Raw genomic sequence first — 27,833 nt, forward strand, 5'->3', positions numbered from 1 at the left:
GGTTCACATTCAAATTTCTCTGTTACAAACATGTCCGTACCCACAGGTTTATGTAAATCAAGGAACACTGGTTGCATTTTGTCATGACTATTCTTTTTTTTTCTTCTTATTCTACCATAGTTCTCCTACTGCCCCCATTATTTTTTCATGCCATTGACTTGGTGAAAAGAGCAACCTCATTTCCTGATAGACACCTTGTAGATTTGTCTAATTGCTCCCTCATGGTCTAATTACACTGAGTCCTTCAACTGGACTTTCTGTAAATCGGAAGTTAGATCTAAATACTTAATTAGATGCAGTTAAGCTCCTTTGGAAGGGGATACTTGGATGATGATGAGTTGTTGCTTAGCAGAAAATGCTTCTGTTTGACCCCAAGTGGAGCTCACTGGCCAATAGATAATAGATAGGAGGCATTTCCTTGCCTGGCATTACGTTAGAGAGTATTGGGTGGGTTTTCAGACACACTCCCTTGCCCTTTGTCCTTCCTCCTGGGACTCTAGTGAGATGAGAAAGAAGGACTGGTCTTGTTGCCTGAGCTTCACAAGTCTGGAAACTGCTTCAGTGACCCAGCCCTCCTGTCTCTCACCCTCACCTCCCCCTCATCCATCCCTGCAGGTGCACGGGCACTGAAGCAGGACCTGTGTTCTTTAGGATCCTTCTCTGTGTTCTTTAGGATCCTTTAGGAACCCTCGCTGTTCAGGTGGCAAAGACTTGAACACCCTGCTCTAAGGATTTCTGTTGCAGTGGCTATGCTATAATTCAGGTGATGGTGGAGCAAGGATCTGCTTTGGCTTGTGACACTACCCAGAGTTAGGGCACCCTTCACAGGCTAAGGGACAGTCCTTCACAAGACTGCTTGCCCTTTGGGCACCAGCTGCAAGTTTGGGGGTTTCAGGTCACCCTCACTTCTGCCCAGCTAGATAAAAATTCAGGAGTTCCCAGCACCGTTGGGTCCAATAATTTACCAGAATAGCTCACAGAACTCATCGAAGTGCTGTGCTTACAATTATAGTTGTATTATAGCAAAAGGATACAAATCAGAACCACACAAAAGAAGGTCTGGAAGGGGTCCAAATGTGAAGCTTCTGCTCATCCACTCCCCCTGGAGTCATGGATGGTGTTACCTCCTTCCATTCATGTGTGAGTTGGTGGTAGCGTTGCCAACCTGGAGTATGGCCAACTGGGAAAGTTTACGCAAAATTTGTTGTCCAGAGTTTTAATTTGGGCTCAATCACACACGGCCTGCATGGCTGACTTTAGTGTCCAGCCCTCCATGAGGCTTCGGGCTAACACCTATAGTCTCTAGTTCCTCCAGGGGTCAGTACTTATATGATGCTTTCCAAAGCCCTTATCACAAATCATTGTCCAGTTCCAAAGCCCCCAGGCAAACAGAGACACTCTGTGAGGCAGGATATTCCAGGGCCCTAGGGATTACCTCCTGAGATAGAAGGCAAAAGCCTGACCTCTCTTTACTACCTAAGAGCCATAGTTCATCTGCTTTGAGAAAGTAGATTTGCTATCTGCGTGATGCTGTGGCTCACTCTCACCAGCTCTGTGATCCTGGGTAGCAAACCTAACACTTGTCTGGGCCTCAGTTTCTTCATCTGTGGGTGGACGGATCTCCCAGTTTGGGAACTGTCTTCCAAATAACACTAGAGGAAAGCGAAGGCAGGGAAATGCCGTTTGGAGTAGAGAGGCCCAAGTTTGCAGCCACTGACACTGGGAGAGCTGTGTGCTTGTTCACTTGGGGCTGAGTCAGATGCTGTTGGCCTGAATGCATTTGGGAAGAGAAAACAACCTAATTTTCCTGGGGGCTGGAAGGGAGGCCTTGTCCTTGTGCTAAGGGCTTCTGCCATAGCTGGTCAGACTAGGAATTTTTAGTATCATTTAATTAGGAAGTACAGAATTAATGACCTAATCTCTCCCATGTTCTTTTAAGAGACCTCACCGCCCAATTTCCCACCAGGTGTCACTTTGTCTACAGGATGAAATGCACACTTCACATGGGATGGATGATGGCAGCACACAGAGGCAGTATTATCAGTTTCCTCCCAGATTTACTCATGTTTTCATAAGACATGGATATGGTGACAGGATGGACAGATGGGTGACCATTGCAGGACAAGAAATCAGTGTAACAAATTGAATTTAAAAAGAAAGAACTCAAGGAAGAAGACAGGCTGCTTTCTCAAGTATAGGCCTCCATCAGAGTCTTGGTCCTGAGTTTTGCAACTGTCTACAGACTTGATTTGTGAAAATAGCTGGGGTTGAGCAGGCTCAGGTAGACTGACACTGGCCAACCACACTCATGAATGAGTATGGATTAGACTTTAATTCATGATTTTATAAGGAGAATTCTGCCCTGGATGGTCAGTTAATTGTTTCCCAGGAACACAGTCCACGAGGAGAGCCAGATTCCCGTTTCCAGTTTGACTTCAGAGCAGATGGATGAGCATCTTGGTGAATGTCCTCAGATCATGGCCCCCATAACTATGTGGAGACAGGGAAGGATGTTGCTCTACTCCTGAGAAGTCTACTTACCTGGGGAAAACCCATAATTTCTGGTGTTTATTTTCCTGTCCCGACTCCCTGGTAGGTTAGGCCCCTTTCAGTAACCTACATTGTCCTGCCAACCCCTGCCATCCGTCAGGTTAAGTCTTAGGAATAAACACCCAGGATTTGCCTTAGGTGTTCCCCCAAGTCTTCCTCAATAGCTCACTGGCAGAAAGGCTGGAAAAGTGGCTGCTGTAGATGCCAATTTCATCCACCGTGCCTTGCATTCTCCAATTTAACTTTACAGGGATAAAGATTTCCAATTCCCGAACTGCCTTTATTAGTTCAGCGCCTATAAAGAAATCTAGACTCCGCATCTAGAGATCCTGTTTCAGCTGATTTATGGTGGGCCCAGAACATCAATATCATTTTTTTTCAAGCTCCCCAATTTTTCTAGTTGAGAACCAAGACTAAGGCAACTGGAATCCTAATTCCCAGTCCTCTTGTCCACTAGTGCAGGTGGATGCACTTCCTGAATGCCTGCCCTCTGCTGGGCGCTCTCCGCAACAGGATGTTTCCCCATCAGCCTCACAGCCACTCTGGGTGTCGGCATTATTGTTTCCCAAGGTTTCATCCAGGAACGGAGGCTTAAGAGAATTCTAAGATCCTCAAATTAGTAAATGGCAGAGTCTCTATTTGAACTTAGCCCTAGCCTGACTTTAAACCTCATGCGCTTTCAATACACGCTACCGTATTTGAGCTAAGTGCTCAAATGTCCCACGTTTCAGTGGAGGTGTTAAAGCTACCATCTACTATGAGGTGAGGTTTGTTATCCGGGACTTGAGCTCCTAGGGTAAAAGTCTCCCCGCCCCCCACCCAAGCACAGATGTTTGTTTTAACCTAATCCTTTATAGGTTGTTGGCCATGCAACCCAGGCAGCTGATGATTATGCTTTGTCATCAGTAGAGGACAGACAGATGGACTTAATGAAAGAGCACGACCTTACTAATATATTAATCTCAATTTCTTAACAAGAATGCATATATAAGTAGGTGACCATACCTGGGTCATTTCTTTATCTTGATTGACTTGTTATCCCTGGGCATGTGTGAGGGGATTATGGATGTATATTGATGCATGCATTTGGTGTATTCTGTTAAAGAAGCCCTTCATCAGTGGAGGAAGCCAGCAGGCCAGCTTTACAGATAACCCTGCTTTTCACCCCGCATTATGTTCCATTCGAGCCATGTAGTTTTAAGTGTGTACGTTTATCATTTGTATTGTTTTTAATGTTTATTTTTTGAGAGAGCAAGAGAGACAGAGTGTGAGCAGGGGCTGGGGGGCAGAGAGAGAGGGAGACACAGAATCCGAAGCAGGCTCCAGGCTCTGAGCTGTCAGCACAGAGCCCAACATGGGGCTCGAACTCATGGACCACAAGTCATAAGACCTGAGCCAAAGTCAGACACTTAACTGACCGAGCCACCCAGTCACCCCTAAATGTATGCATTTATCAAAGACACCCTGATGTGCTACTGAAAACTATGCCTATTTGGCACATAAAAATAAAACAACTGTGTATTATAAAGTGGACCTTTTTGAAATAATAGAATTCTGATATTAAGTAAGCATTGAATAAATATTCATTTTGTTCACACTTTCAGACTCGAGGAAATCTTGATGATGTACATGGTTAATATCTATTTAAGAAGCTATCTTAAGAAGTTTCAATGGATACGTTCATTTGATAAATTTATAAGGAGATGTATTTCAGTTATTTGAGTTCTTCTCAACTAAAAGTTGGGATCATTCTTTATCACATGGGCATTAACACTGTCATATTACATGAAGACGTGAGAAGGTACTCCAACTGTGAGAAGTAAGAGAGCCTGTATCTCCAGTGCTGGGCTTTCTCCTAAACGGCGGGTTCAAAAACTGTGGCCCATTGTTGTTAAAGTTTCATCGGAACAAAGCTACGTCCGTTTGTTTCACATTATCTCTGATTGTTTCTGTGCTTCAGTGGCACAGTTGAGTAGTGACAGAGAACATATCTGGGCCTGTACAGGAAAAATTTACCAACTCCTGCCTGAAGCACAAATGTATCATCGTAACAGTCTCCTTTATGTGACATACCAGTGTCTCAAATTGCACAAGTTCATAATGGTTCTTTTTTCATTTTACCCCCAAACTTACACCTCCACAACTCTCTCTTCCAAACATGGTTGCCAGATAAATGCTCCTATTTTATCATTTATTTAATTTTTTTAATGTTTATTTATTTTTGAGAGAGAGAGAGAGAGCACGAGTAGGGAAGGGGCAGAGAGAAAGAGGAGACACAGAATCCGAAGCAGGCTCCAGACGCCCCCGAAATTATTATATCATTTAAACTATGTTGCACTTCTGCTAAAACATCTCAGTGGCTCTCCATTGCCTAGCAGAGTCCAAAGTCCCTAGCTTGAGATACCTCTCACTCTATTTTCTGCTACTCTAACCAAATTGCTCTACTCTTTTCCCTCCAGTGGGTCAGGTTCACTTCCATCTCCAAAGCCTTGCCTGGGTTGTTCTCCCCGCCCCCCACCCAAACCTTTCTCATCAACCTCAACCCAGTGATCTCTCTACTTTCTGAATTTCAGTAGCAACTCATATAGTCCTCACTTTCACCACCTATTTAATAATATTATTATTTAATTTGCATGTGCTCATTTTAAGTCGTTTTTCAATCTTTGATGACTAGAAACTGTTGTTAGGCTTCTGGGTTTCTCTGGTACACACAATAAATGTTTATTTAATGATACTTTTGAAACTGAAACACTTGAAGTGAGCTCTAAGTACAATTTGCATTTAGATAAGGGGGAGATCACTTTGGACTACAACGGTCAGCAAAGGGGTCACAGAGATGTTGGGTCTTGATTTGAGTCTCCCCCCACCACCCCACCGCCAACCGAATGTGTAGAAAGAAGAAAACATGAATGGCCTGGGATCTTCTGGAAACCATACTGTGTGATGGGGAGAGAGTGGGGAGGATGTCATTGTGGTTGTTAAAAGTTTCTGCTGACAAACTGTCCTTGTAAATTACCTGTGGGCCAGAACTGGGCCTTCCACTTCTGTTTCTATATTATAGCCACATTGCTTTAGTGCCGGACTGGTCGATTTGGGGAGGTAAGTGTGGTTGGGTGACAGGTCCCTCTTTGAATGACAGGCCGGGTGATCTGAGACAAACCTGCAGACCTTGGCAATGTCTTGCAGGTCTTTGAGCAGACACACGATGCACAAAAGTCTGGTTTGCAAAATCGAGTCTGCTGGTAGAAAAGACATGGGACCTTGAAGGATACAGATAGCGAGTGAGGTTATGAGGGCCTGACCTGAGCTGGACAGGCAAAGGGGAGACTGATGTGTGACATTCAGTAAGCCTGTGAAGCACTACGAGAATAGGAGGTAAACATGAACTCTGGAGAGTGCCAACAGAAAAAAACACAACAGCTCTGGCTGCATTAGTATCCTTGACATCGATGAGCTCCTGAAGACACGAGCAGACACCTGCGATTCCAGTGAATGAGCAACCCATAGCTGCTTAGCTCATTCATCTTCTGTGCTACAAAATCCAGAATTCAAATTTGTGTTTTAGAATTACATAGTGTTACCTTTGGCTCTCTGAGAGGCATCATTGCCAATCTATGTAACAAAATAATCATGGTGTGGTAAAAGAGAAAGGAAGACCAGCAAGTTTTTCACGTATTCGTTATCATCTCTATATTACCTTCTTGGCAGTATGGCCAGAGCATTGCTAGAGCCTTTGCTAACTGACCTCTGTGGGGACTTACGGGGCCATGGAGAACATTGATGTGGCAGTTTTATTGCTGCCATCAAAGGTGAATTCCTATCACTTTTGGCCCACATCAGCTCTTGCCATCCTAGCTTGTTTTAAAGATGTGTTGTCAGTTTGAAAACATCACGTTGGGTGCAAGTTCCTAATTTTATTTTTTGCTGGAACTATTCGGATGCAATTGTTTTCTACAGAAGAGGGCATTCCATCCTTGATGGATCCAGCACTAGTTTGCAAAGTCTTCGTAGGTGGCATCCTGAGTACGTGCCGAATAAATATTGTTTCAGGATTAAATAAAGGGATGAGAGGGATTTTGAAGGTACATCAATAGCATTTGGTGACTGAATATGAAAATTTTCATAGAGGAAAAGGAGATGGGTGTCACTATTGGGTCTAAGATTTCTGAATTGTCTGCTTCAAAAGACATCTTGGATTTGAACCCCTAAGGTTTGCAGTAGTAAAGGTTAAAGATTAAAAGATTTGGGGGCACCTGGGTGGCTCAGTCGGTGGAGCGTCCGACGTGAGCTCCATTGCATAAACTCCATTGCTCCGACTTCGGCTCAAGTCATGATCTCGCGGTCTTGTGAGTTCGAGCCCCGCGTCGGGCTCTGTGCTGACAGCTCAGAGCCTGGAGTCTGCTTCTGATTCTGTGTCTCCTCCTCTCTCTGCCCCTCCCCCACCTGTGCTCTGTCTCTCTTTCTGTCAAAATAAATAAACATTAAAAAAAATTTTTTTTAAAAATTAAAAGATTTAAAAAAAGCAGAGCACCTCTAATATTTGGCTTATATCCCATCTCTGCTCTCTGCTTGTGCACCTTCAAATGTCTCAGGGAGTCTCAAGCTGCCTTCCTGTCTTTGATGTATTTCAGGAACCTTTTATTATTAGCATTGGAACTCTTCTGTGTCTGTTGGTCCACTCCACTTCTTGTTTATCCCAGCGGCGTTGGCCTTCGAGGCTCCCTGTCCCTCCAGCCTGGCTTTGGGAGGCCCTGTCAACCCACACCCCTGGCTGGGGTCTGTATGAGGACTGCCCTCTGGCTGTGGGCTTGAAGAGCAGGGCCTCAAATATACCCTTTCCCCCCCAAGCTTGCTGCAACTCTTACCTTCCAGCTTGTGTGATTGTTGAAATTCTTTATCACCAAAGAATGTTGTTCAGGAAGGCTGACTCACTAGCTAATTAATATATTATCCCAAACCATAAGAGTAGCTTTTTTTTTTTTTTTGAGGATGTGCTCAACATCTTTCACTGTCCCCCTTTACGCGTTTCAAGAAATTGAGTCTCAGACGTAAGGAGCCGTGTTAAACACCTCACATTTGAAATGTGGCAAAGCCGCACTCCAAGCCCGGGCTACCTGGCTCCATTATTGTAGTCTTTCCACTTCTCCCTGATGCTGTGAGCCAGCAGGTGTCAGACTGTCTGGGCGATAATCCGTTAGCACCCACTGTCTTGTGGTGTAGTGGAAAGAAAGACCTGAGGGCTCGAGGCAAAGGGTGGCTCTATTCTGTTCTGTATAAACTGTGTGGAGTGTGCAAGCTTCAGTCACTTCACCTACAAAATGAGGATCAGTGCCTTAAAGGGAAAGCTGAATAGGAAATACCCATAAAAATGTTTTTAAACTGTTAAGAAGTGATGTAAAATATTTGCTAATAACCCTGAAAAGAATTTCAAAGCTAATAAGTAGCTGAGCTGGGGTTCAAACTTGGGTTTCAGACTAAACATTGGGTTCTCGCTATTACATCAGTCTGGGCCAACAAGAGCATGGCTGTAAGGCCGTTTTCTTGGCAGACTAGAGGTGAAATTTTGGTCTGCTTGACAATAAAAATTGATGGGGAAGAAATAAGAGTTCTTTGTCTTGTTCACACTTTCCTCATTATGTGAAAGAATGAATTTTTGGGGCGCCTGGGTGGCGCAGTCGGTTAAGCGTCCGACTTCAGCCAGGTCACGATCTCGCAGTCCGTGAGTTCGAGCCCCGCGTCGGGCTCTGGGCTGATGGCTCAGAGCCTGGAGCCTGTTTCCGATTCTGTGTCTCCCTCTCTCTCTGCCCCTCCCCCGTTCATGCTCTGTCTCTCTCTGTCCCAAAAATAAATAAACGTTGAAAAAAAAATTTTTTTTTAAATTAAAAAAAATAAAAAATAAAAAAAAAGAATGAATTTTTATCATTTACTCAGTAGCTTTGGCAAGTCTGTTTAATTTTGTATTTTACATTCTTAGCCATTGCATGTACTTGAGGATTTATTTTTCGATGTCTTGACGGTATCTGACAGGTGACCCCTTTCTCCTCAGCCCTGGAATCCCCCAGGTGGGCAACAGAGATGCTTCACCTCAGACTTCCTTCTTTCCCAGATCCAGGAGGCCTGCCAGGAAGGGAATGTGTGAATTGAATCTTTGAAGACAGCTGTCCAGAACCTTCTTTGATGTGTTTCTCGTTTTTTTTTTCTTCTTTTTTTTTTTTTTAAGACAGAGAGAGTGACAGGCATGAACAGAGGAGTGGCAGAGAGAGAGGGAGACACAGAATTTGAAGCAGGCTCCAGGCTCTGAGCTGTCAACACAGAGCCTGATGCGGGGCTCGAACTCATGAACCATGAAATCATGACCTGAGCCCAAGTCGGACGCTTAACCGACTGAGCCACCTGGGCTCCTCTGTTTCTTGTTCTTGATCACATCTTGTCATGTGATCACAGGGATGCAGGCTATTATTTGTTCGTTCCCTCTGTGTGTGAGAGATAATGAATGTTTTTGGCAGAAGCCTTCAAGAAGTGTCTATCAGCAAAGACTCAGGTGTAGGTAAAAATTTGACTATGCTATGAACTGTGCTATTCACGGAGTTACTTTGTGGAACACTGTTGATTTTAATTGACCGGGAACTCCATATGAGGATTTAAAATGTATGCCCTCATTTGAAAGCAGTAGCGCTCAGGCATTGCCAGCAATGCCACTCACTAGCTATGTGTCCCTGAGCAAGTTGCTTAGCCTGTCTCATCAAAGAATGGGGATAAGAGTAGCACCTACCTCACTGGGCTGTATCACTCAGATCAAATGACTGATATATGTGAAGCCCATACAACAGTTTCTGATGTGCCTTAGCTGCCCACTGGACAGTGCTATAATTATCACCTCCACTAGTTTGCTCCTTTCAAATCTCCTTTGGAATCGATGTTATTTCTCACCTTCTGGATTATTCTTCAAACCCAAATATGTTCATCCTTTGAACTCTAGAATTAGAGAAAAATATTTTTTTTAACTATCCCTGTATTTGTTATCCTTAGGTTATACCTTTTGAAATAAGAGTCAAGTTCAATACTAATAAGCCCCTCTATCAAAGAAGTAGGGTTTGAGAGAATCGGTCCCAGTGGGAATTTTTCAGAACTTCATTCTCTTATGAATCTCCCTGCCCTGTTGACACCATTGACCTCCAGCTCCCTTGGCTTCCGTGATGATTCGTCCCCCTGCTTCCCCTCGTGCCTCTTCATCCTTTCCATCTTGAGCAGTCTTGAAATGTCGGTGTCATTTAACATGCTTTCAGCTGCAAACAACAGAAAATCTAACTCAAACTGGCTTAGAAATTAAGGAAATTTATTATCCCACATAACAAAACATGCAGAGGTTGTACAGACCTCAGGGCTGGTTGCTCAGTGGTCCATTGACGTCATCAAGGACTCAGGTCCTTTCCACCTCTCTGCTTCACAGTCTAGACATCCTAAGATTGGTTCTGGTTCCCCTTGGTGGTTCCAGGTGGCAGCCAGTGGCAATTAGAGTGATATATTTCCTTCTTTACCTCCTAGAAGAGAGAGAAGCCTCTCCCATTAGTCCTTCCCTTCAGTCTAATTAGGTAACTTTGTTAATATGGACTCTTGAGTTGCTGGGTGTGGGGGGCGGGTCAGGTGCAGATGGGTTTCACTGAGCATGGGACCAGCTTCTCTAATGCCCTATGCCTGGTGTACCAGGCAAGATACCTGAACCAAGTCAGGAAATTGTCAGGGAAGGGGGGGATGGAGGAAAGAGCTTGAGTGGGACCCAACAGTGGCCACTATGGTCCCAGTGTGGCCGGTGCTCAGTCACGCTTCTCCTTGGTAGTCTGACTTACTCTCACTCATATCATAGTATTTTCATCCAGAACATTTCCCTATGCTTCAGACTCACATTTTTAACTATCTGCTAGCCATCTCTATCAGCCACTGATCCAGACAACTTAAAAGGGATATATATATATATATATAATATATATATATATATTCACATGTACACAAGTGAACAGATATTCTGTTTACTTTCTCCCCCCATCCTCAGACTTGCAACTTTGCCTGTTAACACTCTTTTAAATGATTTATTTTGAAGTAATTCTAGTTGTACAGAAAAATGGCCAGAATAGTTCAGATAACTCTTATATCTTCTTTACCTAGCTTCCCCTAACATTTTACCACATTTAGGCTCTCTCCCACCACTTCCCCCTCCATACGCACACGTACTCATAATTATTGATATTACCAATGATATTACTTATTTTTCTCAATTTTTTAAGATCAAGCTGCAGATGTGATAACTCATCACCCCTAAACTCTCCAGTGTATATTTCTTAAAAACAAGAAGCTTTCGTACATAACCAGTTATAATACTCCAAATCAGGACATTGATAATGGTACAGTGCTACCTAACCCACAGGCCCCATTTACATGTTACCAGTTCTCCAGGTATCTCACTTTCCCTTTTCCTCCAGGCGTCTTTCCAGGAATACAGTATCTCTTCAGACTGTAATTTTGGAACATTTCCTCAGATTGCAGTTGACACATTGTGGGGTTTACTCAATACCTGTCAATGTTTCTGCTCTTTGTAGTTTTAAATAAGAGTTCAGGCATTTAATTTGGTAGGGTGGCCTCAGCTTGGATCTGTCTGGTGATTCCTGCTGAGCAGGACTTCAAATCAACACTGTGCTCTTGATCAGCTGGTTGGGCCTATACATGTCTACAATGTTTCTTCTGATTAAGTTTACTGTATTTTCTTTTAAGACATGTTAGCGTTTTGTGGGCATATTCTGAGATTATGGCAGCACCCTGCTCCTCATCAAACCATGTATGGACTATACATCATCCAATATTATCAATATCTCGATCCGTGCAAACCCTTTCATACTGGCCCTTGTGTGCTTGACGTGTCCACATCAGTCTCTGTACTTTTTTACTCATTGACACAGTGACATGTTCCAGGCGCAGCTTGCATTTTCCCTGGGCCAGCCCTGGAACTGGCCATTTCTTCCCTTTAATTCGTTTATTATAATATATATATTATATATACATATATATAATATATATATATTTATAATTATGTATACGTATATGTAATATATATATATTTATAATTATATATATAATTAATATATATACCACACACACCACTCACATACTTATGACTATTTCTGTGTGTGTATGTACTGATACTTTTCATTCCAACAGTTAAAATGGATGCCTTTCTTTTTTTTTTTTTAATTTTTTTTTTTTAACGTTTATTTATTTTTGAGACAGAGAGAGACAGAGCGTGAACGGGGGAGGGTCACAGAGAGAGGGAGACACAGAATCTGAAACAGGCTCCAGACTCTGAGCTGTCAGCACAGAGCCCGATGCGGGGCTTGAACCCACGGACCGTGAGATCATGACCTGAGCCGAAGTCGGACACTTAACCGACCGAGCCACCCAGGCGCCCCTGGATGCCTTTCTTTTTTTGTTTATTTATTTTGAGAGAGAGAGAGAATGAGAAGAGGGCAGAGAGAAAGGGGGAGAGAGAGAGAGAGAGAGAGAGGGAAAGGGAGAGAGAGAGAAAGAATCCCAACGCTGGGCTCAAACTCACGAACCATGAGATCATGACCTGAGCTAAAATCTAGAGTCAGACGCTTAACCCACTAAGCCACCCAGGCGTGCCAAAATGGATGCCTTTAATACCAATCCAACCCCTCGGGGTCTTTACTCTTTTCAAATCTATTAATACTTTCTCTGACAATCAGAGTCTTGTTTTGCCTTATTTTCAATGTATTCATCAATTGCTCGATCTAATTAGTTTGCTCAGTCTGGTTAGTCCCCTGATCACCGGCCATCTCTTCCATTCATTATCTCTATGCTCCCCTCACCACCACCCCCACGGCTCTGAGTCCCGGCCCACCGAGCCCACTGGCCCTCACCTCTAGGTGGCCCCTCAAATGCCCTTCACTACTCTGCATCCTTAGTCTCTGGGCTCCTACGACCGCATGATTTCGCATCCCTGGCCTGGGGGTTATTTAAACTCTTACCTTAGTGATATGGCATCCACCAGCTCCTGAGGCCCCAAACTGAGATGTCACTCTTGATTCCTTCTTATCCATCTTCTGCCTTACTCCATCCCTTGCTAAATTCTGCCAGTTGTACTTCTAATAGGGCAGGAGTTTACTCCCTCCCATCTCTTGACACCCCTTCATCTCCTTCGCCTGGCCCCTGCATACCCTTTGAACCTGGCTGTCTCCTTCCAGTTCAGCCTCCATGCTCCACGCGTGCTTCCCATTAATGACTGCAGCACTTCCCAACTGTGCTGAGCACCGCTGGGGTGTGCAAGCTGGCTGCAGGTGGCCCACTGCTGGGCATACATAATATTAAAGAATGTACGGAGGACGATCCCATGTTTAGTTTTATTTCAGTGTTCCTGCTTCAGTCAGAGAGTAAGTCTGTTCTGTGCTCGTTTGTTTTAAAGCCTCTTGCTGATCTCTCTCTTTTTTTTTAAGTTTATGATTTATTGGGGGGGAGGGGCAGAGAGACAGACAGACAGAATCCCAAGAAGGCTCCATTCTGTCAGTGCAGAGCCTGACTTGGGACTCGATCCCATGACCCTGGGATCATGACCTGAGCCAAAATCAAGAGTTGGACACTCAACTGACTGAGCCACCCAGGCACCCTGAGATATTTTGAGACTAGGAAGGGAGAGATAGGAATAGATGGGCGAATCTTCCAAATGATTGACTCTCCTTATGCTATGGGATATCTGCTCAAAAAATATGACTGAAATGTTTTCACATTTGCTGGAGTAAGTTGAAATGAATTGGAAACACTATTGATCTTTTTAATTTTTTTTAATGTTTATTTTTGAGAGATAGACAGACAGAATGCAAACGGGGGAGGGGCAGAGAGAGAGGGAGACACAGAATCCAAAGCAGGCTCCAGACTTCAGGCTGTCAGCACAGAGCTGAATGTGGGGCCTGAACCCATGAACCGTGAGATCATGACTTGAGTCAAAGTTGGACTCTTAACTGACTGAGCCACCTAGATGCCCCCAAAACACTATTGATTTTTAAGTGAGGAATAACTTTTAGACTTCAAAACGCAATTATGGTCCTTGAATCCAATTATTAATATACCATTGTAAATAGCTTTTTTATCCCCAGAACATTCTTTCCATTTCTTTGAAATTTTAGCATATGTTTCTATTTCTATAGCTAATGCACACAACATTATTTCCTATTTAAATTGATATTTCCTACGAAGTCTGTCTTGACTTTGTTCTAAATTTGTTTGACTGGTTCACAGCCAGCTATATAAGAACTAGGGAGTTAGTTAAAAATCTTATTTCTAGGCACTGTCCTTGGAGACTGGGATGCAGCGGGTCAGAAGTGGAGCCCAAACATCAGCATTTTAAAAGCTCTGTGAGGGGTGCCTGGGTGGCTCAGTCAGTTGAGTGTCCAACTCTTAATTTTGGCTCAGGTATGATCCCAGGGTTGTGGGATCAAGCTCCGCATCAGTGTGGAATCCACTTGAGACTCTCTTTCTCTCTCTCTCTCTCTCTCTGCCCCTCTTCCCCACTTGCTCCCTCTCTCTAAATGAAATTTTAACAAAATTTTAAAAAAGAAATAAAAGTACTTTAAGGATTCTCGTTGGCTGCTGGATTTAGGGACCAATGGGGCATTTTTCTAATTTAAAGCACATACAGTTCTAGAGTATTTTTTTTTTGTCCACTTTAGAAGTCAAGTGAAAGCAATTAAATTAAGAAAGACTGCCTATAACTGTAATCAGAGCAAATTTCCCAACTGCTGTGAGATGCAAAGCAAATAATTTTGGATATGCTGTATAGTGTCTGATACTTTCTTTTCACTTGGGTTTTAGTCCAGGGGAAGAAATGATATTTTCCCATCCCAAAGGGCCAGTATAATTATGGTTGTATATATTTTAAGCTTCAAATAATTATGTGACATTCCGTTATTGTACCATATTCTGAGCAAATTACCAGCCTCTGATCAATAAAACGTTTTGTAAGTGTTTATAAATGGAAACCAAGAGATGAAAATTCCAGTGAATATTAAGCCAGAACTAATTATTTAAATTTTTTTTTAACGTTTATTTATTTTTGAGACAGAGAGAGACAGAGCATGAACGGGGGAGGGTCAGAGAGAGGGAGACACAGAATCGGAAACAGGCTCCAAGCTCTGAACTGTCAGCACAGAGCCCGACGCGGGGCTTGAACTCACGGACCGTGAGATCATGACCTGAGCCGAAGTCGAACGCCCAACCAACTGAGCCACCCAGGGGCCCCCAGAACTAATTATTTTAAAGCTTCTGAAAAATATCACAATTTTTAGAAAGTAGAAGTTTTATTATTGGACCTGGTTTATTTATCTTAATATGTGAAATGAATTATGTTCCAGTATTATTCTGTTCTTTTGCTTCCAACAAAAGAGATAAAATAGTTCATGTCTGATTTCACTAATAATCAAAGACATAATGGGGGAATCACTATACTTTGATTTCATAATTCTGCTCAGATTTGTCATTTTTTCCTTTTCTTTCTTACACACACACACACACACACACACACACACACACACACCTTTCTTCAAGGAATTCTAAACATGAAAATATGTTTACTCATCCTGATAAGGGAACTTGAAGAATAATCTAAAGAAATTGATCAATATTGATTACCACTGTGGTGTGTGGTTCCACTTTTTCTAGAAATGCTGTTTTTAAATATCTGGAATATATAGGTAATTACCTGTCTTGAAACTTTTAAGAATTGAGAGAAATCACATCAAAAGAAAAAAGAGTCATCTACACACCAGCCCTTCAATAAGTCAGAAATGTTTCTTTTTCTTTTTTTAAATTTTTTATGTTTATTTTTTATTTTTGAGAGAGGGAGGGAGAGAAAGAAAGAAAGAAAGAAAGAAAGAAAGAAAGAAAGTAAGAAGGAAGGAAACAGAGACAGAGCATGAATGGCGGAGGGGCAGAATGAGAGTGAGACACAGAATCTGAAGCTGTCAGCACAGGGCCTGATCTGGGGCTCGAACTCATGAACTGTGAGATCGTGACTCAAGCCGAAGTTGAAGTCAGATGCTTAACTGACTGAGCCACCCAGGAGCCCCTCTAATTATTTTAAGTGTCTGTGTGATATTAGATTGGGTGGTTGTACCTTTGCTCTCTTGGGCTTTACAATATCCTTGAATGTTCACATTATTTGCAACATTATAAAATGGAGTTTCGTTTGTTGACAAAACGTATGCTTCAGATGAGCAAGAGTGCATGATTTGACCCTGGATCTAGCATGTAAATCATTTGATTACGTGGACCATTGAAACAGATCATTTTCTTGTTGAAACTGAAATATTTACTACCCCTCCTTGTGCCTTCGAGTAAGCATGTCCTCTGCAAACAGTGTGACGTTTCATCCCAGACTTTCTGGTTTTCTACCTGCCGCCACACCTTAGGGAATTTCAGTTTGGTTTCCCTCATCATGTGACCTGCAAGCCCGGAACTGAGTACTGGGATGGTGAATGGTGGGAGTTGTATTGGTGGGTTCAGACCTTTAGAGACCCTCCAAGAGTTCCCGCATTCTTCCCTATAATCTCTCTAATTAAACATGTATGAGGTCAAGGAAATTCAACTAACTTCTGAATTTTCCTCTCATGGCTACCTTAATCCTCTTTGTGTTTGTTTTGTTTCAAAATATCCAAATTATTTCCAAATTTCACTTTCTTTTTGAAGGTAAGGGGTCACCTAGCTTGGATGGACCCTAAGCGGACATTGCCCCTTTTCTTGAGTAAACGGGCAATTGATAATAGTTCTTGAGGTTGGGTGTTCATAGACAAACATTTGCTCTGTACCCCGAAATTCTTGGTCACCAAGAACAAACAAAAATAGTGTCTCATGAACTCTTAGCAGCCTGAAGTTCTCATACTAGCCTTTACCATTATTTTACATGATCTGCCCTCCGTTAATTAATTCTGTCATGGTAACACAGAGGCAACCAATAGAGAGAGGAGAAATCTGACTGACTTCAGCGGGTTTTGAGTTGAGGTCATCATCAATTCGAGGGGATTTTGAAGGAAGAACGGGTATTTTCAAGAGCAGACTATACACTGTTAACAAAAGGGTTTCCCCATGCAGTAAGGCCACCAAAACGGAAGGTAGTCTTTGTTATGCAGGATGTGATTAATATTGCCTCATTGTTTAATTTTAGAACTTCTAAAATAAAGTTGCTTGCATCAGTTCAAGGCACATCGTTTGAAACCTGAGAGTGCCTACGTTTTCCTTTTTTTTTTTTTTTTTTAATTACAGAAGTAATAATATGCATTACCAAAAGTTTGGAAAATAATGAAAGAAAGGAGTCTTCCACAGTATCTTTTCCTTTACCAAAACCTCTGCTAATATTTTGTGGTAGTTCTAGTCTTTTCTTTTCTTATGTATTTTTTCCTTTATGTGTTTTCATGTGTTCATATATCATTTGTATATCTGATTTATTTCACTTAACATTACTTTATATGCTTTTTTCCAAAAGTTTATAATCTTTATGTCAGTTGTAATTTCTGTAGAATATTCCATCCTTCTGATATCCCAAAGTGTTCCTAAGCATGTTCACTGTTCACAGGCACTTAGAAGGCCTGATCGTCTATTCTGGACATGGCCATTATCAAGACCTGGGTCCTCAAACCATGTTAATATCACTCAGACAAGTCAGGGAGCAACCTGCCGGGATTTGCCTTTCTCAACCAATATTGTGCATTTATTACTGAATTCCTTCATGTTTGCTTTCTTTTTTGTTTTTGTTTTGTTGGGGGAGGGAACTGGTTGTGATCCCCTTCACGGGTGGTATTTTTGTCTTTCTTTGCTCAGTGGTGAAAGTGGTGCTGGGAAGACAGTGGCTGCCAAATACATCATGAGTTACATCTCCAGGGTATCTGGAGGAGGTCCCAAAGTCCAGGTGAGTTAGTGATGGGGGCTGTTTTGAAGCCCTGTATTATGTGAAATATGAAAGTCTCCACTGGCTTGTTTAAAAAACAAGATTTTTTTTTTCCACAGAAAAGACATAGGTTCTATAACCGAGAACCTTGAAATCAGCAAAGAAATAACATGGGATGGAGATAGCTAATATATAATGAGCTCTTGCAAATCAATAAAAAGGGTCAAAAATCCAAAAAGGAAATAAAGGGTGTGAAAGACAACTCATAAAACATGAAAATATGCTCACCCTCAGGATAATAAGGGCAGTGCAAATTGAAACTTCACAAAAACTATTTAACTGTCAGAATGGCAAAAATTTTGTAGTGTTTTGAACACTCTTGGTAAAAATACAGGAACACAGTCTCTCTCATACATTGTGGTAGGATCATGAGCTCGTATACTCTTAGTGGAGGGCGTTTCAGCAAAATCTATCAGCTATATGTGTATGGGCCCTTTGACTCATCAATTCTTCTTAAAAGAATGTATCCTTTAGATGTGCTGAAATACATGCAAAATGATAGCAGTTATTTGGTATGGCATTTTTTAGTAATGTCAAAGACTGCAAACCATTTGAATGTTCATCAGTCGGAGACTGGTGAAATAATTCGTGGCTCATAATAGAGTAGAATTATGAGACAGCCTTAAAAATGAGGCTTCATAGACTGATAGGGAATGATCTCCAAGATAATGATATATTGCAAAAAGCAAGATTTAGAACATTGTGTGTCATGTGTTGCCATCTGAGAAGAAAAAGAGAACATATTTCCCTATTTGTTTGGATATGTGTAACATACTTCTGGAAGGATATATAAGAAGCTGATAATGAGTTCTTCAGGGAGGGAAACTGGGAGACTAGGGGAAGGGCGCACTCTCCCCAATATCCTTTTGAAACTTTTATGGTTTGAACTAGGCGACTACATTTTCAATTCAAGAAATTTACAAAAATCTTAAAATAGAGAAGGGGGAGGGAAAGACTAAGGAAGAAGGAAAGATCAGAGAGGAACATTAAGAAAGCAGGGAGATCCAGAAAATGAGGACACAGGAGAAATGAAAAAAAAAAAAAAAAAAAAAACACAAAAGGAGGGGAACGGGATATGGGCAGAGAAGCAGGACACTTGAGAGTACAGTATGAAGAAGGTAGATGCAGCTTCATCTGTCTTTAGTTTCACTCGTCATGGGAGCAGAATCAGCATCAGCAGGAATGGGCAATGGATGATGGAGAAGGTAGGCGAGGGTCCACAGGGACTGCCCAAACTCATAGTGCTCATCACTGGCACGGACCGCTGGAAACATTTTTTTTATTGGAACTCATGCTCCCAGGTAGATTTCACCATAAAGATTAATTTTTTGATCAGAATCATTGTTATATGTAAGTGATGAATCACTGGAACCTACTTCTGAAGCCAAGACTACACTGTGTGTTAGCTAACTTAATAAATTAAAAAAATCAGCATCATTTAATAAGTGATATTATTGCTGCAATCATCTGTAGACTTTAAAAAGATACACCAAAATTCTCTTTACCATGGTTCTGTCTGCTAATTCAATGAAGCTCTGTTATGTCCCAGTGGGTCAGAAAGCTTATGGCAACATCCACAATTCCTTTCACAGAGAGAAAGGGTCTTAGAGTGGTCTCTTTCACTGAAGGAAAGCAATGTAGAGTAGCCCTGTCCAGTGGCAAGATGGCACAAATCACACACATAATTTAAAATTTGCATTGTAAATGCAGCACTTTTACATTTTTAAAAAGGTAAAAAGAAGCCTATGAAAGTAATTTTAAAAATATATTGTGTTTAACATATCCCAAACATTACCATTGCAGCATATAATCTATATCAAAAACCTAATGAGATATTTTACATTCTTTCTGATATTAAATCTTTGAAATCCAGTGTGTAATCTACACTGAATATCTCCGTTGGGACTAGTCTTCTTGCAACTTAATACAACATGTGGCTCATGGCTTCCATATTGGACAGTCAATGCGATTCAAGGACCTGGGATGGTGTGTTGCCATTTGATTATCTCCATTCATGTGACCATACCCTAGCCCCAGAAGGTTGACATGAAGATAGAAACTCGGGATGCTGTTTTGTGGGTGGTCTGCACCTTTACATTAATTGGTCCTTTGTCTTTTCCCCAATATGCTGACCCCAGGCCACAAAATTCTGTGGGACATCTTAATGGATGGATGATGTGTCGATACATGCATAAGGACGTTTAACTGAGGTTAAAAGTCAGTAATTAAAGAAGGGAAGAGACAAGGAAGAGCCTTTGTTTTGTTCTACCTCTTTGAGAAGCTGAGTGTTGATAAATGCTGTCAAACAACAGATATAAAAGATTAATGAAGAGCCACAAAGTCCAAATTAATTTTACAAAGAAAGCACCGTTTATATAAATCCATGAGTTGTTAAAGGAGAGTAGGAAGCTCGGAAGATGTTTCTAAGCTTTGAACTTGACCCCATGGAGGAACCAGTCAGAATTTGCCTTTGGTGCCATTGCTCATGACATGTCCCAGTTAGTGAAATTGCTGTTCTCAATCCTCCTCTGAATGTTAAGGTGGGGGGCCAAAAGAACACTTCAGCTGTTACATAGTTAATTAGTAGTTTGTCCCTTCATCTAGTCCTATCTGCTGCAGACCACGACCTAGCGACCAGACTGCAGACTTTTAATGTTGACTTTTCTCTTCCTGTTTTCCTATGAGGACAATGATACAGAGCGCTTGGCTTGAAATTAGTCAGTAGCTAAAGAGCGCGGACCAAAGACTTGTTATTTCTGGAACATGTTTAACCGTAGCATGTGAATAATTAGAAGTACAAGGAATGACTCACTTGTTGAAAGACCTCTCCAACATCAACTCCTATCTGTTGAGCTGTCTTGCCCATGGAGTGTTTTGCACACTTTTCAGTCTGGCACGGAAGTGGGATGTTTGAAAACCAAATTCTCCCCCTCTAGTAGGCCAGGAGTTGTTCCATACAATCCAGCGTTGGCCCTTGCTGCTCGAAATGTGGCTTCCTGCTGGCCAAACCAGAAGCACCAGGTAGCTGGTTAAGAATGCAGATTCTCAGGCTGTGCCTCAGACCTACTGAATCTGCATCTGCCTTTCAATAAGATCCCTTGGTGATTCACACATGGGAGTTTGGGAAGCACAAGACTATGTTTCCACAACCTTGCCTGGGGAGCAGAAACTATTTCATTTCCCTTAAGCCACCTCTCCCTTGCCACGAAGAGGGTGGAGATGGGCATGCAACAGGCATGTGGAGAAGTTGGGTGGGAGAGAGGGAAGGACAGTAAAGGCTGATCAGCGTGGCAAGGAGATGCCCCTTCCTACTTCCCTCTCCTTCCTGCTGTGACTGCCACCATGCCTGTGAATGTAGGGTCAAGCTACAGCGTCCAGTTTGGACACCCAGTCCCGGGACCTCTGTAGATCCTGTTTTACTGGTGGCTTCCTGGCTCCAGAGAATCATGCATCAAGGGAGTTGGAAGACAAGAGCACACAAGCTGGTTGAGGTCTGTTGAGAAGAAAGCATAAATCCTCAAGAAACCCCAGGAACATGTAGATTCGAGGCCTCACCTCATTGCATTCAGAAACCACGCCCTCAGGGAGTTTGGCTACACGTTGTGCGGCTGGTGCTTGCACCTTCCTAACCTCTGGCCTGTTTACTGTGACAGCACGTCAAGGACATTATCCTGCAGTCCAACCCGCTGCTGGAGGCCTTTGGGAACGCCAAGACCGTCCGGAACAACAACTCCAGCCGATTTGTAAGTCTCTTCCCTTTTTCAGAAAGGGACCTGAAGGAAATGGGAGCTTTTCACATAGCGTCAGGAGGCTGCCTCTTCAATCCTTTCTTCCTTTTCTATCAGCCTCTGCTGTCAGGCTTCCATTTGCCCTTTAACTGAGGTTATTTTTGAGCCTCGGGATATAAGATAATTTTTGAAAACAGTTCTCAACTTGAGTTCCCTTACTAGGGAAAATAAAAATTGATGAAAGTGTCAGTTTGGGTCCTGGAGGAGTTTTCTTTGTGCCTTGGAGAAAAGACCTTCTTTCTCACTTTATTGTCGAATAAGTGAGTCGACTAGATTTGCAGGTCTTACTGCCTTGCTTTTGCTTCACGGAACTTGGGCTGTGAACATGGAAAGGCGCAGACACTTCGATCTTGCACCTTGGACAGAACCCTCCTCCTCTCTGTCGGCCAGAGCGAGCCAGCTGTCTCCCCACCCCTTGAAGCTTGGTGATTTGTTTTTGATATATTCATGTAACATGATAACATCTAAAAGCAACTGGATTGACCTGTCAGACAGCCTCCTAACTGGTCCACTTACCCAAGAGAATGAAAATGCCAGCCAAATGCATTGTCACAAATGCCCATGTAGACATTTTTCTGCCTGAGTGTCTCCTGAAGGGGTGAATTGGAAAGCTGACAAGGATGAATATGAATATATTCTCCTTGACAAAAAGCCACACTTACAAAGAAATGAGTATTTGGCCAGCATCTTTGATTTATGTAGATCTTATATCTTATCTCAACCATAGATTATGTCTGGCAGTAAAGCATTTAAGGAGCCATCTGTGAGGCCGATTCAGGACCATTTTAAAATAAATAGTGGGAATTTTGGAGAAAAACAATTTCTTTTTCACCCTTCTATTTTGGAAGGAAGCTTCTATTTCCAAGAGAATTCTTACTAAGTTCTCATGCAGTGATTGTTAAATTCCCTGCTGAGTTATATCTGCCGGAACTGCCCTCACTTTCGTTGCCGTTCAATATTATTCAGACTATTTACTCATTTGTTCACCCTTCAAATTTTTCTGCTCAATGCCTAGGTTGTGTTATCTTGAAGAAGTTTCTAGATAATGAAATATGAAGAAAAATGTGAATGAATTTTCCACATGACCTTTTTTTCCTAATTGTCAGTCTCCGTCTGCCTTGTAAAAATGCACTTGACCAACTTTAACTCTCTAGCTACCCATCCCCTACTCTTTGCCTTCCTTCGAGAGGAAAAGAATAATTGCATCGATATTTTTATTTTTTTCCCCAATATAAACTATACTTTATCCTTGGACAAAAGGATACATCAGTCATTTTTTTGTAAAACAAAACAAAGCAAAAATATCCAGCCTTTATTAGTTTTCTGATTATAAAATTTTGTAGAACCGTGATGGAAAGATGAGAAAGAGTATGGATGGGCAATTACTGCCAGATATAATCTATGGTTGAGATAAGATATAAAATCTACATAAATCAAAGATGCTGGCCAAATACTCATTTCTTTGTAAGTGTGGCTTTTTGTCACAAGTACATGCACACACACACACACACAGATTAATGTCTGATGGGGCATCAAAAGATGCTTCCATGAATAATGAAAGGAATGTAAATTAAAACCATATATCATTTTCTGTCTCTCAGATGGGCACACATTAAGGAGATTGATAATCCTAGTGAAAAGACACTATTGGTTGAAGCCTAAATATTCTCCCATGAGAGCAGTTTGACAATTTTTATCAAAATTTAAAATGCTTGTTTTCTTTGACCTAAGAATACTTTAAAGATATAATATCTAAGTTTCTTGTTAAGAATGATTTATTTAAATATTTTTTTATGTTTATTCATTTTTGAAAGACAGAGACAGAGCACAAACAAGGTTGGGGCAGAGAGAGATGGGGACATAGAATCAGAAGCAGGCTCCAGGCTCTGAGCTGTCAGCACAGAGCCCAACTCAGGGCTCATACTCATGAACCATGAGATCATGACCTGAGCTGAAGTCAGACACTCAACCAACTGAGCCATGCAGGTGCCCCAAGAATGATTTATTTAAAAAGATATCCAAAATATATTGTTAAATTTTAAAAACAGGTTATAGAACAAAATTTATAATACAGTCCCATTTTTATTTCATTTTATTTATTTTATTATTACTTTTTAAAAAATATTTACTTTTGAGAGAGAGAGAGAGAGCATGAGCAGGGAGATGCAGAGAGAGAGGGAGACACAGAATCTGAAGCAGGCTCCAGGCTCTGAGCTGTCAGCACAGAGCCCGATGTGGGGATTGAACCCATGAACCGTGAGATCATAACCTGAGCCAAAGTCGGATGCTCAACCAGCTGAGCCACCCACGCGCCCTTCCTTCAGCTTCCTTTAAATACCTCCTTAGTTTTGTTTTTTGTGTTTTTTGTGACTCCTAAGGGAACTTTTAAAAAATGGTACCAAACTCCTTTGCCTTTCTCTTACATGGATGGTATCCTGCCCTACTTTCCAGTGTCTCCCACAAAGTCGGGAGGCTTTTGTTTCTTAAGTTAGGCCTGAATTGGGGATGTTGATCAACTCTAATCAAGGACATAGGCCAACCTGCCAGAACCGAAAATACAACAAACAAAACTAATTCATCTAGCATCTTGCACTTTTTTAAAATGTTTATTTTTGAGAGAGACAGAGACAGAGACAGAGCATGAGTGGGGATGGGGGGCAGAGACAGAGGGAGACACAGAATCCGGAGCAGGCTCCAGGCTCCGGACTGTCAGCACAGAGCCCGATGCAGGTGTGCACCAACAAACACTGATGTAATCCCTCTAAAACATGCCCAGAGGAAAACACGGTGAAGGATAGTCCTCATAATAGGAAGAACGGGGAACCTTGTTCAGCAAGCGTTTCTCAGGATGGATCACAGTGGCTTGTGGCCTTGTCTCTTTCCGGTGTTTCTAAGTGTTTGTTTTTGTGTTTCTTTGGGGGAGAGGCTGGGGGAGGAGTCATCAGAATAAGACAAATAGACAGTTAGAGGGCCTTGTTTTGTAGTCTCTCTGATACCTGGAATTGTCAAGTGACTTCACAGGACACAGCAGGTAGTGGATGCTGGAGGCAACAGGAAACAGGGCCCTTTTCTTGTTTTTAATGCGTTTACGGTTCTGGTCCCAGACTTGTGACCTGGCAGGAGCCAGCCCTGAAATGGGTGGATTCAACCAGCATACACATTTAAAACGTATTCAGTGTTTTAAAATAATAACATTTAAAAATATTAAATGCAGTTAGGCGGGGCATGCTCTCCGGTTTGATTCTAGGCTGAACTTTTGGTCTCTTGTTAGGGACTCCTAACACCACACTCCCTCACACCCACCTTCTCATCTTTTGTTTCGTTTGCATTTACCCTCCTGGCCCTTTCTGAGGTTGGGAGAGAAACCAGATTCTAGTGAGAAAAATAATGCCATTTACTTAACAATCTAGACACCTTACCCGGCTAAATTCCAGGGCTTTCTTCTCCTTTGTTCCCTACCAGCAGTAATTTAAAAGGAAATAATTAACAACAACAGTAACAAAAATCTCCACACCTGCAACTAGCTGCAAAGAACTTGATTTATAATCAAGTGTTTTTATTTTATACAAGAATGTTAGATGATCCAAAAGTAGAAGTGATGACTTTTGCCCAAAGCCATGAAAATAAGTCTGGCAAAGGGAAAATTTGCCTCCCCTGAAAGAGGCTGATAGAGTTCGCTCTCGTTAGATCAAGGGAACCTTGAGATTTTCTGTCCCATTCTTTACCGCTTCCGGCTTCACAGGCAAGCACCCACTGGGGAAAATGGGCAAGGAATTCAGCATATCCTTATTTAGTCGGGCTGGAACGATAGATTCTCTCTCTCAATACAGAATCGTGTGACTGGACGAAAGCCCTGGTTATTGTCTGATAGGAACAAGTGAGGAAGTCTAGACCAGAACTGGGAATCATTCAGAATGTATCTTTCATTAATGAATTTCCTTGAATTATATACTGTATTGAAAGCCTATTTGGAACATCATGTTTCTGTTCACCAACCATTGAAGGAAATCCCCAACTTTCTTACAGGGAAAATACTTTGAAATCCAGTTCAGTCCAGGTGGGGAACCAGATGGTGGGAAGATCTCCAACTTCCTTCTGGAAAAATCCAGGGTGGTGATGAGGAATCCTGGAGAGAGGAGTTTTCACATATTTTACCAGGTTTTCCTTTATATTTTTTCTTTCCTATTTCCTTATTCCTTCTGCACATTAAAAAGATTTTTTTTTTCTCTCAGATCTCAGGTTTAGACAATCTAGTCTGTCAAGCCAAGGAGTATTTATTACTATAGTATGTATAAGTCAATGTGCAAAAAATTATGAGAATGTCCCTACCCGCAAAGAGAGTAAGTTCTTGAGGAGAGATGACAAAAATTTCCCAAAAGTTAAATATTCAAGACAGTGTTAATATCACTTCAAAACAAAAGTAGGAGTGATGGGTTCTTTGCCAGACAGGAATTCACGCGGGGAGCTATGGCTGAGATGCTAAGGAGAGTTATTGAGGGCACATAGGGGAACGTGGTGGGGAGGCTGCTTGGGCAAGTCAGGTGGCCCGAACAAAACTGTGGAGGTGATGGCCGGGCCTCAACCAGGTAGGTGGCAAGGGTGGAAGTCTCCCGGAGGGGAGCTGTCAGAGGAAAGACTAAGGATCTTTAATCCCAGGTCACGAAGTTTTGACTTGGGTGGCCAGAACAGCCACAGAGTCTGGTGCTAAAGCAGTGTGCAGGGTGCTTTTAGATTGTGTCCCAAGGTTTCAGGAATCCTCAGATTCAACTACTTTAAAAAAAAAAATGTTTTTAAGTATTTAAGAAATATAATGATACCCAAAACAATTTCTTTATGTATGGGCTTATATATTAGCATATACATTGGGGGTCCAGCTCAGAATTTCTTCGAAGAAAGACCTGCGGCTCTTTTTTGTGTTAGTTTTACTTTGTTATCATTTGAAGATCGCTGGATTAGAAGGAAGTTAAACTGTGTTGGGAGCTCAAACACAGTCTTTTCAATTCGACAGCTGTCTCAGATGATGGCACTTCATTCTTCCAGGTGGCTGGCGCGTGATGAGGAAGTAGATTCTGCGACTTGCAGAAGTTCAGAGGCAAGGAAAGGCTTACGGCAAAGAGCAGCACGTGTCTGTAGATGGGAGAGACTTGAAAACGGGGGGGGGGGGGCGGGTGAAGATGCAAATGAAGGGCAGTGTGGTGTGAATGGGGGAGAGAAACAGAAGGGGAAAACTAGGAAGGGGGTGACACAAAGCTCTTTTGAGGAGACGGAGGAAAGCTAAGGGACCCTGATGTTATGGGTGACCTAGAAGTTATCTGTAATGGACGTGAGGTTCCATCGTCTCCGGTTGTGGAGCTGAGAGGACATGTCGAAGAACCTGACCAAGATGCAGAAGTGTGGCTGGGCTATCTCTAAATCCTGCAGGGTTGGAGCTGGCAGTTGCTGGAGTCAGCTTGCACGGGCCGTGTGCCTCTCCCCCCACTTCCTCCTTCAGTGGTATTTTCTTGGGAGTTTGAAATCAGTCGTGGTAGTATTCACACCATGACATTCGGCAAACACTACACATCCATTTTTCTCCCCTAGAGTTGATTATTGAATATTTTTCTAGCACACCACGGATGGGAGCCCTTTAAGAGGGTCTTGCTCAGACCTAAGGCAAGGGTCAGAGATGGAACAGAAAGCTGTGGGACAGCGCACTGGTTAGGAGGTTTCAGAATGGCAGGGAGCGGGACCCGGGGCTGCTGTTTTCTCTGCGTCCTGCAGAGAGAAGCATAGAGGGGCCGCCGCACTTTATAAAGCCATAAGCAAGTTGAGTAGGAACGAAATAATTACAATCTGGCTTCTCTTCCACTCTTCTGAGGGTCTCGCGAGCGCCGCACTGTGGTTCTCTTTATTGGACAGGGGAAATTCTCAGCTTTTGCGGGTCTTACCAGAGTTGAGAATTAGAACTTGCAGAGATGATCTGGGGCTACTGCAAGGGGAGCAGCTATCCTGAAACCCATCATTTTAGAAGGCGGGGTCAGAAAGTGCACACTACCTGGGCTCGGGAGTGCTGCCTCTGGTGCCTCTGGGTGGTGGGCCACACTACATCCCACCCCCCCCCACCCCGCCCTGCTTCCTCTTGCTCCAGCTCATCGAGGGCGCCTCTGAAGATCAGAAACACAGCCTCGGCATCACCAGCATGGACTACTACTGCTACCTGAACCTCTCTGGGTCCTACCAGGTGGATGACATTGACGACAAGCGGGAATTTCAGGAAACGCTGGTAAGTGCTGGCACGGGGCCAGGCAGGATGGACTCTCTGGACCCAGTGTTGCCTGTGCTAGAAAGGGCAGGGAGGGTGAACCAAGCAAAGAGCAGCATGGAATTTCCACCTCATTCTGCCGTAAGCATTGCATTTCCTTAAACATGCTTAAGCACCATTCGATAGCCATGTGCCCAGGTGCCAGAGGACCACTTAATAAGTTGAAATGGATAAAAAATGTGAATTCCTCATT

The 27,833-nt window shown here is 42.5% G+C and overlaps 1 protein-coding gene across 1 annotated transcript in view; it reads left to right on the forward strand.

The window, feature by feature from the left end:
• The window catches only part of MYO1E (myosin IE), a 214,139-nt gene that overhangs the window by 98,301 nt on the left and 88,005 nt on the right, over nt 1-27,833 (forward strand). The window contains exons 5-8 of the mRNA XM_047075040.1: nt 17,425-17,512; nt 21,205-21,294; nt 25,366-25,497; nt 27,467-27,601. Of these exons, the coding sequence (XP_046930996.1) occupies nt 17,425-17,512; nt 21,205-21,294; nt 25,366-25,497; nt 27,467-27,601 (445 nt within the window). The remainder of the gene's footprint in view (nt 1-17,424; nt 17,513-21,204; nt 21,295-25,365; nt 25,498-27,466; nt 27,602-27,833) is intronic.

The sequence above is a fragment of the Lynx rufus genome, unplaced genomic scaffold, assembly GCF_022079265.1.
Source record: "Lynx rufus isolate CCGP_SWC_20201006 ecotype Redwood Valley unplaced genomic scaffold, mLynRuf1.p SCAF_13, whole genome shotgun sequence".
NCBI classification, from domain to species: Eukaryota; Metazoa; Chordata; class Mammalia; order Carnivora; family Felidae; genus Lynx; species Lynx rufus.